At 35.2% G+C, this 17,347-nt stretch overlaps 1 protein-coding gene across 1 annotated transcript in view; it reads left to right on the top strand.

Moving 5' to 3' along the window:
• PKHD1 (PKHD1 ciliary IPT domain containing fibrocystin/polyductin) overlaps nt 1-17,347 on the top strand; it is a 465,684-nt gene that overhangs the window by 311,927 nt on the left and 136,410 nt on the right. The window contains 2 exon segments of the mRNA XM_028097676.2: nt 5,101-5,214; nt 7,698-7,785. Of these exon segments, the coding sequence (XP_027953477.2) occupies nt 5,101-5,214; nt 7,698-7,785 (202 nt within the window).

The raw sequence follows: 17,347 nt of genomic DNA on the forward strand, positions 1-17,347 counted from the left end.
TAAAAAAAAAAAAAAGAATGTTCTAGAGGCTCTGCTCTGAAGAAAATAGCTATAGCAGGACATGAGAAAAGTAGTTATGCTCCAGTTAGAAGCTCAACTTCTAAAGTCATCACCATATAACCTATTTCAGAGGACAAAAGAAAATGTGCAAAATTGATTTTGGGGGGGGTAATTTCTTTCATGTGCAATCATGATATTTCATGGAACTTCAAGGTTTATGTGGACAGAAATACAAATTATTTAGAAACACAATTTGTTGCTTTGGATTTACTGAAAAGAAGATATGTCAAAACTTAAATCAGTATACATTAAATATATGTGGTTTTTTTGCATATCAATTATATCTCAATAAAGCTGAAAAATATTAATGGCATGGAGAAGCAGTGAAACAAATAGAATTTTGGTCAGTTTCCATTCTCTTGATCAACAAATACTTATTGATGAGTGTCCTTGAAACATAATAATAAATAAAGTTTCACTGGTTATGAAATATGATATGCATATACAGAAAAGTTTATGAAATAAAAAAGTACCCAGCTAAATTAAACAGAAGTCCATTCTAGCAGGTATGTAGTGAAATCTCATTATTGTTTAATTTGCATTTCTCTCATTTCTAACATGATTGAGCACTTTAAAATTTTTTTATTGTCTATTTGATATCTTGTTTTGTGCAGTAGATGTTCTCTTGCCCTTTTTTAAATGATGTATTATCTGTTTTATATTGATTTATTGGAGTCATTTATATATTGTAGAACATACCTTTTGTTGGTTATATTATTGCAAATGTCTTTGCCCACTCTCTGGCTTGTTTCTTCACTCTCTTAATGGTATCTCTAGATAATTGGAAAATCTTTATTTCAATATAGACCATTTTATAAACCTTTCTCAATATGAATTGTATATTTTGATTGAACTGTGGTCAGCAAGCACGTGCTATATGATTCCAATCCTTTTAAATTTGTTAAACTTACTTTACAGTCACCATAGGATCAATATATGTGACTCTCTTGTGCATGTCTGAAAATGATACATGTTCTTCATGAGTTCAGTTTTTCATCTCTATTGTTAGATTTGGCAATCATATTATTCAAAACCGCTATATGCTCACTGCTTGTTGTTTATTCTGTGAGTTATGTTTGATTTTCCGCTGTTGTTATAAATACATCTATTTTCTTTGTAATTCTGTCAATTTTTGCTTTATTTTATTTTGCAGCTATGATGCTAGGCACATAGATGCTTAAGATTATTCTAATATTGGTGAAATGGGTCTTTTTTACTCTGGAGTATTCCTCTTTATTTCTAATTGTTTTCTGCAAGCAAGAAGATTGGTAAAAATAACTGGTTCACCAATTCTGTGATAAAATATAAATGAACTCTGTTGGCAGTACAGTCTTGTCTCTCGATTAACTCTCTGTAAAGAGAAGGAGACCATCAGGGAGAAGGTACTTTGGGCACAGTTTAGAAGTACTGAGATAAGCCATGGTATGCTGTGACAGCCCATAGGGGGTCACTTAACTCAGTCTTAACTGACAAGGAAAGATCCCAAAAGAGGTGGCATCAGACCTGCCTTTGGGCTTAGGTGACTCAGCTTTTGAGCATGTCAAGGAAACTGCGGGGGGGTGGGTGGGGTGGGGGTGGAGGAAGGGATCTAGATGGACAAAGTGGTTTCCAATCATTTGTTATTTCAAAGTATTTTCAATTGCTTGAAACTATAAATAGATAAAACTGTAGTGAAGACCTCGGGGCATTCATCTTTGTCCCTATTCCATACTATTTCTTCAGGACAAGCTCCTTGGGGGAGAATTACTGTAGCAAGGGGTATGGACTTTTTTTTTTTTTAAGATTTTATTTATTTATCTGACAGATAGAGACACAGTGAGAGAGGGAACACGAGCAGGGGGAGTGGGAGTGGGAGAAGCAGACTACCCGCTGAGCAAGGAACCCAAAGCAGGGCTCCAACCCAGGACCCTGGGATCATGACCTGAGCCGAAGGCAGATGCTTAATGACTGAGCCACCCAGGCGCCCCGGGGGTGGACATTTTTATGCACAAAAGAGGGCATCTAATTCAAAATCATAGAAGGCTGTTAGAAATAAATTACAGTGGAGCCAAGCTTTGAGGGATGATTAGGAATTAGACAGGACAACGGTGGGGATATTAAAGCCCGGGGACGCTCATGTGCAGAGGGGAGAGCATGGAGGGGACTGGTAAGTCAGTCAGTGTGTGTTGGCTTAGGTACAAGGTGTGGGGAGTCATGTAGAGAGAGTGGGCTTAAGTGTAAACCAGGTTTATACTTGATTCCATCAAAGAGCTTTAGTTAATAAAATAATGTAAGTTTCTTTTCCCTGTCTCTTACCTTTGAAGTTCATGGAATCCATTTGTACCATATTCCTCAAATCATTATAACAGCTATCTTTTGTATACCAGAACTTATTTCTTCCATCTCCCCAGGTGATTTTAGCATCTGGAACATATTCTGTTTCCCCTCTGTTGCCCACCATCACACTAAGTAATGGCAACCTCTCTTTACTTCTTTCCTGTTCCCCTATGTCCACATGTCCTAGGATGGTGCCTATTAAGTCTAAGCCGAGGCTCACCACTTGTTAGCTGTGTAATTTCTGGCAAGTTACCTAACCTCTCTTTGTCTCAGTTCCTTCTTGAGAACTCAACAGTAATCCATCAGAGGGTTGGAAGAATTGAAGGAAATGAGTTCATGAATGCAAAAACAGCCATCATGTCTGCAGCACAGCAATAATGATTTCCCCCCAGCACGGGTATCTAATTTCATCCAGGTTGAAAAACGCCTTTTGCTACAGTTTAGAGCAGGTTGAAGAAGCTGGGAAAAGGAAACCCAGAGAGGAACTGCATTATCTTGAGAGCTTTCTCTCAGAGGTGGCCACTGTCATTTAGGGACAAAGCCCAAGCTGGTGGGAGCCCTCACCTCTCTTTGATTGCTAGATTTGAGAATAAAAGAGGAGCCTGGCCTTCAGGGCTTCCCATTCACCAGCTTTTACAAATTCAAGAGGTACTGCATTTTAATGTGAAAATAGCATATTTTTTTTTTCCTCTTAGGTCATTCTTGTCTTCTTTCTACCCAGTCCCTATCCTCTATCGTCCCCTTCCCCCACATCACACACACAAAAAAATCAAACTCTGGTCAATTTCAGATACCAAATTATCACGGCAGAGACTAATTTTGCCCAGACTTTCTGCGAAAGCTCACATGTGCTGCAGTTTGGGGTTGCATAATTGATTTAATCTCTGATTTTAGAGGAACGCTGAACTCTCTTTGTGGGACTCTGCATACGTTTCTCTAGGGCAAAAACTGTTCTACTTTTTTCTCTCTGGTATCTGTTTAGTGCTAGGCCATTCCCCCTCCCCCCCCAACAATCTAAACTACCCTCCGTGAAATAAATGAAATCACAGTTGGAAAACGGCTTACTGGACAGACTTAAAGCTGCCAGATAAGAGCTACACCACACACACTTTTTCTTAACATTCTCCTCCTCCCCTGCTTTTCTTCTTTCTGCTCTAGCACATCTTTGTTTGGGCCGAGAGGCTGCATTAGTCACTCAGCTGAGGATTGGCACTGCCTCTGTGGAGTAACAGCAGACTTGAGCAATTCATTGGGAATACACAGGCTGTGGGGTTGATCCTCGCCCACTGGCCTGCTGTATGGCTCCAGGCAGATTTCCTTACCTCTGGGAGGCTTACTTCCAACAGGGCCTCATGGACTAATGGCTGCCAAGGCTAGACTATAAAGATGTAACAAGCTGTAAACTCACAACTCACATGGGAACCTTTTGGCTGACCAGGTATATATATGGAATGCTGGCTGAGGAGAATAATTTTATACCCCCTGAAAGACCACTTAACCAAAATGACAGCCAGGCAATTTTGAGTTTACCAGTGACTTCACACTGTATTTGGCAACCTCAGTTTTAGTTATGTTTTCAGGAATTTCTAAACTGGAAAGTCTCATTTGCTAACAAATGTTCTTTGTCAACCTGTTTGATCCAGTGTAGAGTTTGGGGACTATCTTCACACTAGTTGCTTCTTGAAAAACGAAATCTTTGTAATACTTTCTGTGTCTTAAGATGTATGTTCTGCAGAAAATAACCCCTTTGTTAGGTCGATACGAACACTCTTCCAGCAGAATTCCCCAGACAGTTTGCATCCTGTAAAAGTGACCAAACTCCTCTGTTTGCATCAGTGGAATGAAGTCAGAAGTCAAAAGCGATGCTGACCTTCGTAGCCTGAACGGATTATCTCCTTATGCTGCTAAAATAATTTAGGCTTAGAAAAGAACCTAGTACTTGTTTAATAAATCGCTTGCCATAAATTATTCAAATTCACCATTGTTCAAATGCAGACGCTTACATAATAGTTGGAGAATTTTGGACGAGTCCCTTAACCTCTAAGCTTTGTTATATATGGATATTTAAAACTGAGATAAGAATCATGCTTACTTCTCAGGTTTGCTGTGAAGATTAAATGCAAAAATGCACGTAAAGCAATTTGGAGATCCAGCCACAGACAGTGTATCAGCCAGGTTTTGCTGTAATAGTGTGTAACAAATACCCGCCCCAAAGCTCAGTGGTTTACAACCACAAATATTTATGCTAGCGTCAGTTCCGTGTACTATTCAGGTGTGCTGTGTATGTCTCTTCATTCAGGCACTAGGTGTTATTTAAAGAATTCTCCTTTCATAACACAGAACATAATTGCCGATGATCTGGTGAAAACTGGCAAAGTATTTGAAAGCATCAACTCAGAACTGGTATTACTATCACTTCTACCCAAATTTCATTGGCCAAAACAAATCACATGACCAGGCTAAATTTTAGTAATCAGGAACGTATACCCTCCTAATGGGGAAAGAACGGTGAATATTTGCTGAGCAGTAATCCGGTCTACCTCTGAGAAGTTTACTACATCCCGTTTTTTTCCTGTTTCTTATTTTATCTATGTGACCATTGGCTCTTGTCCATATAGCCTACCTGATAGCATCTACTTTGCATTCTCTAAATTACATCATGATTCCCTCCTCTCTCTTTTAATTTCAAATTTACTTAAACAATATACTTTTCTTTGTAAACAGGTACTTTGGAAAATCCCTTAGAAAAAGAACAAAAGCTTCTGATTCTCCTTAGAGCCTCAGAGGGAGTTTTCTGTGACCGTTTCAATGGAATTCGTATTGATCCAGGAACAATTGGTAAGAGTATAATATAGTTTTTTATTAAAAATGAAATGAAATGTGTGTGTTTCTGATATAGAAGTACCATCCATAGAACATCTACTAAATTCCAGGCACTCTTCTAGATAATTTATATTTATTATTTCACTTACCAGGTCTCCTGTAACAGTGTCCATTTCACAGTTGTCAAAAATAAGACTTCGAGATGATGAACGATATGCAGAAGGCCACACAGCTTTCTAGTGTCAGAGCTTAGATTTATATCCAGATTTATATCCAGATTGGTCCTCCTGGACTAAGGAGTCTGTTATCAACTGTAAATACTATTTGGTTGTTGAGATATTTTTTAATTGATAGATCTATAGATTATTAAGAAACATTTACTGTTGACAGTTTCTTCACTTGATGCTGTCACAGCACCAAATCCTCTTTTAAAATTGACCTGTGTAAGAGCACAGAAGCTGGGACCAGCCTTGCACCAACCAGGATGTGAGAGCCACACTAACTCCATTTTAAGGGATAGGTATAAGAGGCTGTTTATTCTAGCATTTTCTCACTTTCTTTCAATGGCATTACTAATTTTCTAAGATCTCAGCAACCCAGTAAAATGGAAGCAATCATGTTAGGATGGTGTGAAGTTTGATACCTAGTTTCTTCATGTTTAGCCATTGCCAGATAGTACTGTACTTTGACAGGGCTTTATTGTTTCCAAAGGATTTTTCATCCATGCTTTTATCTTTTTAAGAATATGAGGTTCAAGAATATTTTTACTTTTTTCAAGTTGACAAACTAAATGGATAATAGGAACATTCAATTTATTTTTGCCTGTGGTGTCCACTCCGTTTTTTGCAGCACCCCGTTGGATTAAACTTTGTTTTGGGAGTATGCAAGGATGCCTGTCTTAATCCTCGACTCCAACCATGCAGCGAAGCTAGTGTTTTAAAAATTTTCTCTGGTATTAAATTGAATAAAGAATGATATATTTATTTCACTGCATGCTTAAAATTTTGTGACATTATAAGTAAATGACAGATCTTAATTTCTTTAAGTATTACAATCTGGAAATAACTAAATGGTGTAATTTTACAGTAGATCTTTGATGATTGAAAATGATCAAGAAATCTGCTTGTCTGGTCACTCGGATTTTCTGCATAACTCAAATTTAAGGAAACTAACTAGTTTATGCTAAAATCTGTGTTGTTGGAAATTTCTCTAAATTACTTCACATACCTCCCCTTCCTAGGTTACCTAGCCAATAGTAAAGAAGATGGAATTTTTTAAAGATGATGATGATGATGATGATATCATATGAAATGTATACATATGTATATAGTCATATATGTATGACTATTGTTATGAAAGATTGATTATTCCAGGACATGTCCTGAAAGTGAGAATGTTTCTTACATTTCCATTAATCCTGATTTAAGTTTTATGACTTTTTTCTGAATTAGAGTATGGAAGAAAAATAGGTAGTGACATAAACAGTTGGTTAGGTTCTAATTGATTGAGACTTATTTTTTGTTCACATTGGATTAAAACCCAAGGCATAGTATTTGTACCTTATGGGTGGTGTTTGGTTCTTCTATTCATATGTTTTCTGCTAAAAATTGTGAAATCTTTAGATTTCAAGATTAGTGATTTGCAAAACATGGCGTGCGGTAATCCAGGAGTATGCAGACAATACATCTGGGTTCAGGAAGAAAATATTAGAACTCTATTCAAACATATGTGCATATATTCATATATATGTATGTTTTTCTAAAAATAAATAGATACACATGCATTAGGGGTGCACAGTCATAATTTTGTTACTGCTTGGGTTCATGCTTAAAACATTTTGAGACCACTGGAATATGAAGAATTGTGCTTCATGTGATTTTAAGTGGCAATAAAACATGTAAGAGGAAAGACCTGAAGGAATAAAACTGGACTGCATCAAGCATGTCCCTGGTACGACTTTAATTTATGAGTCTGAAATAAATTATATTTTGAAACAAAGGAGCTAGAGATCTGTCCTTTGATATCTGTAATACAAAAAAATATGAGGTCCAACCACTGAAAACAAAGCTAATAGCACCAAATCTCTTTCCTCGGGGAATAAAATTACCCTTGCCTTTTGGAAAGTGAAGCCTATAACATAAAATATCAAAACCAGTTAACTTCCAACAGAATTACAAATGGTTTGGAGTCACTTAATGGTAGAATTTAACTAGTTAGTCATTGGAACGGTCTATTTCCCAACTTTTAGATTACTAGATGTGGTGTAGCATTAATTTCTCTATAGCTTTTAAGAGAACGAGAGTACGTTCTGTAGCCACATGATATATATTCAACCTGCTGAAAATAGAGAACTTAAATATTCTTTGATAAGGTAGACATCTTCATATATAGTTTCCATATCACGTATCTTGCACAATAAGTTCTCTAGTGAGTTTTACTTAGGTGGCCCTAATTCCTCTGAAAATTTCTTATCCAACTGATGCTCCTTTTCCTTTCAGGGGTATATGGGAAAGTCCAGCTTCATGGTGCTTGTCCTAAGAAATCCTGGACCCGTCTTGCAGCTGACATCGCCTCGGGCAATGAGAGGTAAGACATGAGAGTAAGTTAGGGATATATTTGCTTGTTTAGTTTGCTGATGATTCAGGTTTTGTTACAATATGAAATTAAATTTTAGATTAAGACTCAAAACTCAAGGATGAATAAATGGTAAAATAAGGGACTAGAAGGAATTTTAAAAAAAACTCTGCAACATAATAGTAGAAGAAGAAAACAAACCAAAGGCAGAGGAATCTATCATTTATTTAGGGAGTAAAGGTTAGATAATACATGTTTACGGCTATCAATAAATCTCTAAAAATATGGATTCTGTGACATAATAGATAAAATGTAAAGTGACATCGTGATTTTCTGAGTTGAGATGATAGCTGGTGAAGAGACAGAAATAAAATAGGAGTGAGATGAAGCATATGAAGAGTCTTCTGGAATTTAAAATGCAATAACAGAAGTTAGTAATGCACTGGAGGTGGTGAAGAATGAAATTGCCACTGCCTCAAAGTGAACAGGCACCATGAAGAGCAAACTGATGGAATCTACCTGAATGCGGAAGACAAGGTCAGGAGATAAAAATCCATAAAAGAGAAAGTATTAGAAATAGAGAACAGAGAATGCAAAGTACATATGGGTAATTGTTTGTTTTTAATAAGAGCCCAGAGTAATTACAACAGAAAGAATAATGAAAACTCCACCTAAAATACACATAGCAAACCTGAGAGTACTTGCACTGAATTTGAAGAGACCAATGCCGAGAATTATGATTGCTACATACCCTCACAGTACAAGAAAAAGTGGTGAACAAAATAAAAGAAAAACAGAAGGGAACATAAAGCTTCTTAACCTTAAAATTCTCTACACCATTAAGTATAGGTAGATAGTGGTGTAAAATATATACAGTTTGGGGAAAAATATATACATGTTTAGTGGTGAAAAATATACACATGTTTAGGGATTTCAATCAAAGAATTGGACACCCTGCTAAAATTGCTGTTTACATGTGAAAGCAAAAAAGCAAAAAAGTTCAATAAGAACTGAAAAAAAAAGCAAAAAAGTGTTCTGATAAAGAGCTTAAACAGATTTAAAATTCATGAATAAAATTCAGGAATACTGTAAAGGCAAATAAAGTGTCTATTTTAAAGTTAAGCACTGGAGTAAGTTAAATATAATACTGTAAATATGGCTGTTAAAATAAGACAAAGTCTAATTATTCTTGTAAAAGAAACTACATAAAATGTGAAAAGTTAATGTATTAGTCAGGGTTCTGTTTATATAAATATATATAATCCATAGATTTTGTGTGTATGCATATGTATAATATGTAGTATATATAATAGTATATATAAAGAGATGTATTTCAAGGAATTGGCTTATATTCTTAGGAGGACTGGTAAGTTCAAAATTTGTAGGGCAGGTTGGGAGTCTGCAAAGTCTTGAACTTTGTCTTGAGGCAGAATTTCTTTTTCTTCAGGGAAACTTTGATTTTGCTTTTAAGGTCTTCCAACTGATTGCTGAAGCCCACCCACATTATTGAGGGTAATCTTTACTTAAGGTCAATTCATTGTAGATGTTAATGGCATTTACAGAACGCCTTTGAAGAAACACCTACATTAGCATTTGATAGGATAACTGGGCACTACAGCCTAGCTAAGTTGACACATAAACTAACCATCACAGGTCATAATTCTCAGATAAAACTCCGGGTTTACAACCTGAGACTGTGGCCATAGGAAACTGACAATGGGACATGAATGCCATATGAAGTAAATATGAGTCAGTCTGTTCTAGCAGAATTTAAAATAGGGTATATCCCTTCCAAATCACCAAAGAGAAAAGAGAATGAAAGAAACCATAAAATAAGTAGTAAAATACAAAAAGAGAAGAAAATTAAATAGTAAGAGAATTAAAGCAACAAAAATGGTATAAAGAAACAACAGAAGTAAGAAAGTAAGAATAAATCTTCCAGTTATAAAAAGAAAATACCCAACTAATGAATCGTTGAGCACTACATCAAAAACTGATGATGTACTGCCTGTTGGCTAATTGGACATAATAAAAAATAATAAAAATAAAAAAATAAAAAAGATACTTTTCTTAAAAAAATTAAAGAAAATATGATTGTTAAAAATGATCCCACATAGGAAAAAATTGGGTAATAAATCAACATGTAATCACAACATTTTTTACTAGAGGAAAATAAAACCAATATAGAAAAAAATTATTTAAATATTAGATAAAATGAATTATTGAAATAGAAACAAAAACAAGAGACTCAAAATTATAAGAAAAGAAAAACTTAAATGTGTAAAATAAATATATTTTATATTAATAAAGACTTCAGTCTCCAGGGAGACCCCGATAGTCAGGAAAGTTTTATACCAGATAACATAATGAAATATATAAAGTAGATCTCAAAAAAAATGAGGAAATTGACAGAAACAAAAATGGTAATGGAAGACATTTACTTACCTCTTTCAGTTCTTTTTTTTTTGAGAGAGCGAAAGCCACAAGGTGGGGGAAGGCAGAGGGGGAGAGGGAGAGAGAGAGAATCCTAAGCGTGGGGCTTGATCCCAGGACCCTGAGATCATGACCTGAGCCAAAATCAAGAGTTGGATGCTCAACTGACTGAGCCACCCAGATGACCCTCTCTTTCAGTTTTTAAGTTTTAAACTAAGTTAAAAATTATAAAGGAAACACAAAGAAATCTGAATAATGTAATAAAGGCAATTTAATTTATGTATACAAAATATATAAATATAATTTACCCCAGAATATAAATATAATTAAAACCTTAACAAATTTTAGTAAACAGAAATGGTGTAGAATATGATCACAATAAAATAAATGTAAAGGTAGAAACCTCTTAACCAGTAATCTTAATCTCTTGCAAGATAAAAGAGCAGAAAAGAAAAAAGAAACTTTCTTTTAAATAACTTTTGTATCAGAGAGGAAATGAAAACTCCAGCAGTAGAATGCTAGCAAAATAGCAATAATAGTATTACATGAGTTGTGGCCAACATGTCATCACATTAAATGGTTTCATTGCTGAATAATAAAATACAAAAATAAACAAACTAAGCTGTCAATTTGAGAAACCAGAAACAAAATATCCAATAAGTCTAATGAAATTAATTTGTGTAAGATAAAGGCAGAAATTGGTGAATTAGAAAGTGGGAAATTAGTAGACTTTGAAATTTGTTTAGAGATAATGGTTTAATCTTTAATGACATTAATTATACAAAGAAAATAATATGTAAACTCAGAAATGAGAATTCAAATGTAACAGATACCAAAGAGATTAGAATTATAATAAAATGTATATATCTATAGAGTGCCATTCTGAAATTACAAAAATAAATTATATATAGGAATATAAATTATCATAATTGGTTAAAGAAGAATATAACTGAAAAAACCACTAATAGCAAAAGACATGCAGTTATCAAAGATTTGTTCCCAAGAATAAATTTGGCTCAAATAAATTGATGGCATATTCTTTCAATCATTCAAATATCAGACACTTTTTATGTTGTATAATCTGTTCCATAGCATAAGAAAATATGTGAAACTTTTGAATTAATTTTAGGAAGCAAGCATAAAATACTTTTTATTTATTTATTATTTTTATTTATTCTCATAAAATAATTTTTAAAACAGCTGCTAAAGGTAATTCAAAAAAAGAAAACTGGGGCAACACCTAAATGTAAATAAGATGCAAAAAAAAAAATCCTAAGTAAAACAGTAACATATGAAATCCAGTAATTTGTTAGGAAAAAAAATCATGGTTGAGTGTGATTTATTCAAGTAAAGAAGGATGGTTTAAAATAATTCCTTAATGTAATTTATCGAAGCAATATATATAAAGACTAAGAACGTGATCAATTTGATACAAAACAGAAACATATTTAATAAAATTCAGCTTGCATTCTTGGAATAAATAGTAAATTAAGACTACAAAAATATTCCTTTATTTTATTTTTTTAAGGATATTCCTTTAAATCAGTGTTTCTTAATAGAGTAGTATAGCCATTAGTTGAGAATCACTGCTTTAAATAATAATACAAATTAAATCATTAAAAATCCCTCTCAAACAAGCAACTTTGTACTTTATGGAAAAACTGACATTAAAAATTACTGTGTATTATAATAATCAATAAATATTATTATTAAAGTTTTAGCCAATGTATTAAAGTTTTAGCCAATGTATTTAGCCAATTTAGCCAATAAAGTTTTAGCCAATTTAGCCAAAATTTAGCCAAAAATTTAGCCAATGAGTCAAGAAAAAAAATACATTAGTTGTTGCTATTAAAAGGAATCCAAACTGTCAGTTTTTTGTAGATTATATATATTTTGTCTTAGGAACTAGAGAATCATCTGAAAATCCATCATTGCATTCATTCAGTAAATGTACAGATTAATAGCTTTTGAATATTTTAATGTAAAATCCTATTTAAATTTTAATTTAGAATATTTAGAAATAAACAAGAAAAATTACAGGAGGAATGGAAACAAAACTATAAAACACTAGTAAGAGGCATAAAAGGATATTAGAATAAATGGTGATGCATAACATCAACAGAAAGGCTCAATATTTTAAAGATGTCAAATCTAATGCAACTTTAATAACAGGTCAAATATACGCATTTGAAATCTGATTCACTAATTCTAAGTCTTTTGGAACAATAAACACTTGAAAATAGCCAACATTACCACTTACTTTTTGAAAAATATATACCTTGGGGCACCTGGGTGGTGCAGTCAGTTGAGTGTCTGACTCTTGGTTTCGGCTCAGGTCGTGGTCCCAGAGTCCTGGGATCAAGTCCCATGTTGTCTTGGAGCTCAGTGCAGAGTCTGCTTGAGATTCTCTCTTCCTCTTCCTCTGTCCCTCCCACTCATGCGCTCACTCTCTCTTTCCCTCTCTCTCAAATAAATAAATAAATCTTAAAAAAAAATATATATATATATACACACACACACACACCTTCAGTGTGAATAATTACCTATTGCTGTTGGCACCAAAACAGAAGAGAATGCCTAGCAGTAGACTCAGGTATATATTATTACTTAGAATTTAAATAAATTAGCATTTCAAATTAGTTGCAGACTTGTGCTGGAGTAATTGGTAAACGCTTTGGAAAACTATAAAATTAGATTCTCAAATTATGCTTCACTCTGAAAAAATTATAGGTAAATTAAAAAAATGTAAAAAAATAAAACTATAAAATGATGTGAAGAACATTTAAGTAAATATTATGCAATATTAAATTAGGGAAGACCTCTCATCATAAGAAACGCAAAAACTATAACAGCAAGAAGTCATAGATTTGACAACATAAGAAAACCAATATTTAAGAAAATTAATATTTTTGCATACCAATTACAAAATGCAAAGGTGGATGATAAAATGGAAAATATTTGCAATTTTTGATAGTACAGATGGAGGGCTAATATTTTTTTATGTAAAGAATACTTAGGAATAAAAAGGAAACAAGATGAACATGCTAGAAGAATAAACATTAAAGAATTTGAATACATGAGCCACAAGAGAAGACACACATCTGACTAATAAACATATGGAAAAATGTTCTTCCCTCCTAGAGTTGAAATAAATGTTAATTAAAACAAAATTAAGCACTATTTTAAAATACTTAATTACCAAAGGGGAAGATGATTGAAATCCATGTTGACAAAGGGGAGGAGAAGTGGGCATTCAGGCTAATAGTATACATTAGCCAAGTTTTGTAAATAAACTAAAATAACATTCATGTATGCATATATGTGGATAGAGAAATGTCTGGAAGGACATACAGCACAGCAAGGATCCCTGTGGGAGAAATGATAGCTGGCTACTGCTTTGGTGTGCTTTTCTCTAGGTACAGAATTTCTTCATAGAGTAGTTATTACCTTTGAACATTGTTATTGTTTTATTCAACACAATTTTTGTGAATTCTTACCCTATGTCAAACATTGAGTTATGGTCTGGAAATACAATAACAAGTAAAAATCGACATCGTCTCTGTACCCAGACATTAATGAAATAAATATAAAGTAAATGTAAAATTACGTATGGGATAAATGTTATGAAGGAAGGCTTTATAGGACTCTGAAAACATGAATACGTGGGATCTTGAGGCAGTGATGGAGGCTTCCCTGAAGAGTGATTTTAGAGGTGATAACTAAACAATGAGTGGGCCTTAATTAAGCAAAGTGGAGTGGGGGCGGGGTGGGGAAAGAGGACTCCAGCAAGAGCAAACAGCATTCAATCATTCAACAAATATCTGCTGGGTACTTACTATGTGCCAGGTGTGGCTGTGAGCCCTGGAGATGTAGAGGCAAATTTGAAGAGATCACTGTCCTCTGGGAGTTTGTATCTTCATGGAGAGAGAGACAATAAAGAAGCTAATACAGAAATACAAACAACATAGTTGCACATTATAAAATGCACTAGTAAGGAAATAAACAGTGTGGTACAATCAAAAATAGTTGGGGAGTGTACAGGGTACCCTTTTAGACGGAACGGACAGGGGAGACCTCTCTGGGGAAGAAAAATTTGAGCTAGGATCTGAATGGTAGGAGGCATTCCACTATTTGATGTAAATGGGTTAGCGTGCTCAGTGAAGGAGGGACATCTGGTCCAGCATTGTCTCTCAGGTGGCCTTTGGGGAGTGGGAGACAGAGAGAAGGTCACTATGGCTGGACCAGAGTGAGCAAAGGGGAGGGTGGTATGATATGGTAGATGCCGGGTCACATGGTACCTTGTTTAGGTGTGAGAGGTCAGAGGGAAAATCACTGAGGGGTTTACGGAGATCAGTTGATAGACTCTGACTTATGTTTTGAAAACAACGCTGGCTGCTATATAGATGATGAGTGGTGGGAAAAAAAGCAGAAGCTGGGCTATGAGTTAGGAGGCCAGCTGAGGCCAAATATCATGGTGGCTGGGACTACAGAGGAGGCAATGGGAATGGAGAGAGGAGGTGGCGCTGTCTGGACATGCCAGTGGGCTGAATGTTGAGGAGAGGGATGTGCTTCAGATTTTTTGACAGCAACCTGATGGATGGTGGAAGCATGCACTGAGATGGGAAGACTGGAAAAAGAACAGATTTGTCAGGGTGGCGGATGGGACATGCTAAGTTGGAGACACCAAGGGGAGATGTCAAGAAGACAATTAGATATGTAGTTTAGGACTCAGGTAGAACATGATAGGTGGTCATCCAGGAAGTAGATGATGTCACTGATCAAGAAGACAGGAAGAGGGGGCAACTGGAGCCTGGAAAAGAGACTGGGGCCAGTCTAATTCTTTCCAAGTTGATAGAGTCAGCACAGATGATGGAGAAGCAGAGGCCCAAGAGGTGATTCTGTGGTGGGGGGAAGAATGGGCAACATGAGAGACTTGGAGGAGGGCCAGGCTGGCTGACCTGGTGAACAGGGGCCCAACGCAGTACGGTTCCCAGGAGTAGTTAGTGGTCAGGGTACATTCACTGGCAATATAACAAGTTTAGTTTTTACCCTCTAGGAGCATTGTGTAACTGTTTTTCGTTTTTAAGAAGATAGTATAGATGGGAAGTAGAGCTTGTGATCACATTCCTATATGTAAAAAAAAAAAAAAAAATCATTCTAGGTACAATGCAGACAACAGAGGAGTCAAAAATGCATCTAGGGACACTGCTTAGGAAGTCCAAGCAAGAGATAGCATAACTTGTAGTCAGGAGCTGAAGTGCCGATGGAAAGAAGTGGGCAGATGTAGAGACAGGAGATACAAGTCTGCAAGATGTATTGGATGTGAGGCACTCTCTTAGTTTCTGGATTGCAGAGACAGACGGTGGTGCCATTCACTAAAAGAGGACTGAATTTTGGGGAAAAAGATTAATGAGTTCAGATTTGGTCATGTTGACTTTGAAGTGCCTGATACCCATATGGATTTGTGAAGTAGGCAGTTCAAAGAGGGATAAATACGGAACTTTAATGATAAGGCTAGCAAGATGGACTTTGGCAAGAGCCATATGAATGGATTTTTCTTTAAAGAATGTGTTAAAAACCTCACTCAGAGTCAGGGCAATTGGCTCTTTCAAAAGAAATTCAATTTTATGAATGAAAACTATCTAGAGTAACTAGCTATTATTTATTGAGCTCTTATCATGTGGGTTTACTCTATGTCAAGCACCTACCAAGCATTTTACATACATTATCTCATTTAAATCTCTCAGTGCTATGTTAGGTATTATGATCTGCATTCACAGATACAGAAAGTGAGGATAGAAAAGTTGAGTAAAATTTCCAAGTTTATAAAGCTAGGAGTTTCTAGGGCTGACTTTTTTTTTTTTAATCATGGTTTGTCTGATTCCATTGCTTGTGTTCTACTGTTCTATATAATAAAAATATTAAGAATAAAATTTCTTAGTCTGAGTCCTGATGAGGAGTTTTTAATGAGTTTATATGACTGATAAGTAATTACCATAGTGAATCCATTTTATGGAGAGGCTTCCTTTTTTTACCTTTTAAAAAATGTGAAATAATTGAAACCTCACAAGAAGTTGCAAAAATAGTAGAGTTCTTATGTACCCTTCACTCAGCATTCCCTGATGATGTACTTCATAACCTAAACATGATAAAATCTAGCAAATCGATATTAGTCTAGTATTAACTGAAGAATAGACCTTATTCAAACCATTTCTTTAAACATTGATCTATGGTCTTCTTTATGTTAAAAGTCAGTTTAATAATTCTTTCTAATGCATTGTTATGGGGACAGATTTTACTCAGACCTCCTTATGGATTTTTGCCAACAGAATTACATAACTGAATTTATTTGTGTTTAATTGATTTATTTTATGAAGAACATTGAAGTGAAATCTTCAGAGGAAAAATTTCTTGTTAAGTTTATAAACTTAGACTTATTCCTCATACCACCGATAAAAGGCTTAGCAAGGTATTTGAAACAATATCATTTTCTTTTGTTCTACATTATAATATAAATTTATCTCTAAGTTAAGTTACTCTTCACTGTCACTCTGCTTCAGTTGACTTTGGAGGAGACTGATGAACAACATATTGGATTTTTTAGACTTCAGATAAGTCAAGAGACGTTATGGTGAGATTTATACTTAGATTTAAAGAAATTGGCTTTTTAGCCATTGTAAGTATTAAGTAGAAGTCTTACTGTCATGTAAGGGTGACCATGTGTTCTTTGAAGTTAAGTGGCTACTTAATCAATCCTATGTAAAGGTTTTAGGTTTTATCCTGGTTATTGCAAGATTTTAAACAGGGCAGGGACAGGGTCCAATTCATGTTGTAATCTGGTTCATGCTGTGGGAAGAGTTGACTGTTGCTCGGGACAAGGGTAGAAGCAGAGAGACTGTTAGGACAGTGAACTAACATTACAAGTGACACATGCTGGGGTGGCCAGATTAGGATGGTAGTGAAGGAGGAGCACGGAATGGTGAGGTACATATTGAAGACAGAGGAAACATGAGGGGCTGATGGGCTGGGTAGAAGAAAAAGAGAAGAATCAGGGATTATCATAAAACTTTTAACCTGGGCAACTGGGTGAGGAGTGCTCTGGTTTACTGAGAAGAGGAAATGGGGGGAAGAGTAGGTTTAC

The sequence above is a fragment of the Eumetopias jubatus genome, unplaced genomic scaffold (genome assembly GCF_037043125.1).
Source record: "Eumetopias jubatus isolate StellerSeaLion01/CBP00866 unplaced genomic scaffold, mEumJub1_p1.0 scaffold_6, whole genome shotgun sequence".
Taxonomy (NCBI): domain Eukaryota; kingdom Metazoa; phylum Chordata; class Mammalia; order Carnivora; family Otariidae; genus Eumetopias; species Eumetopias jubatus.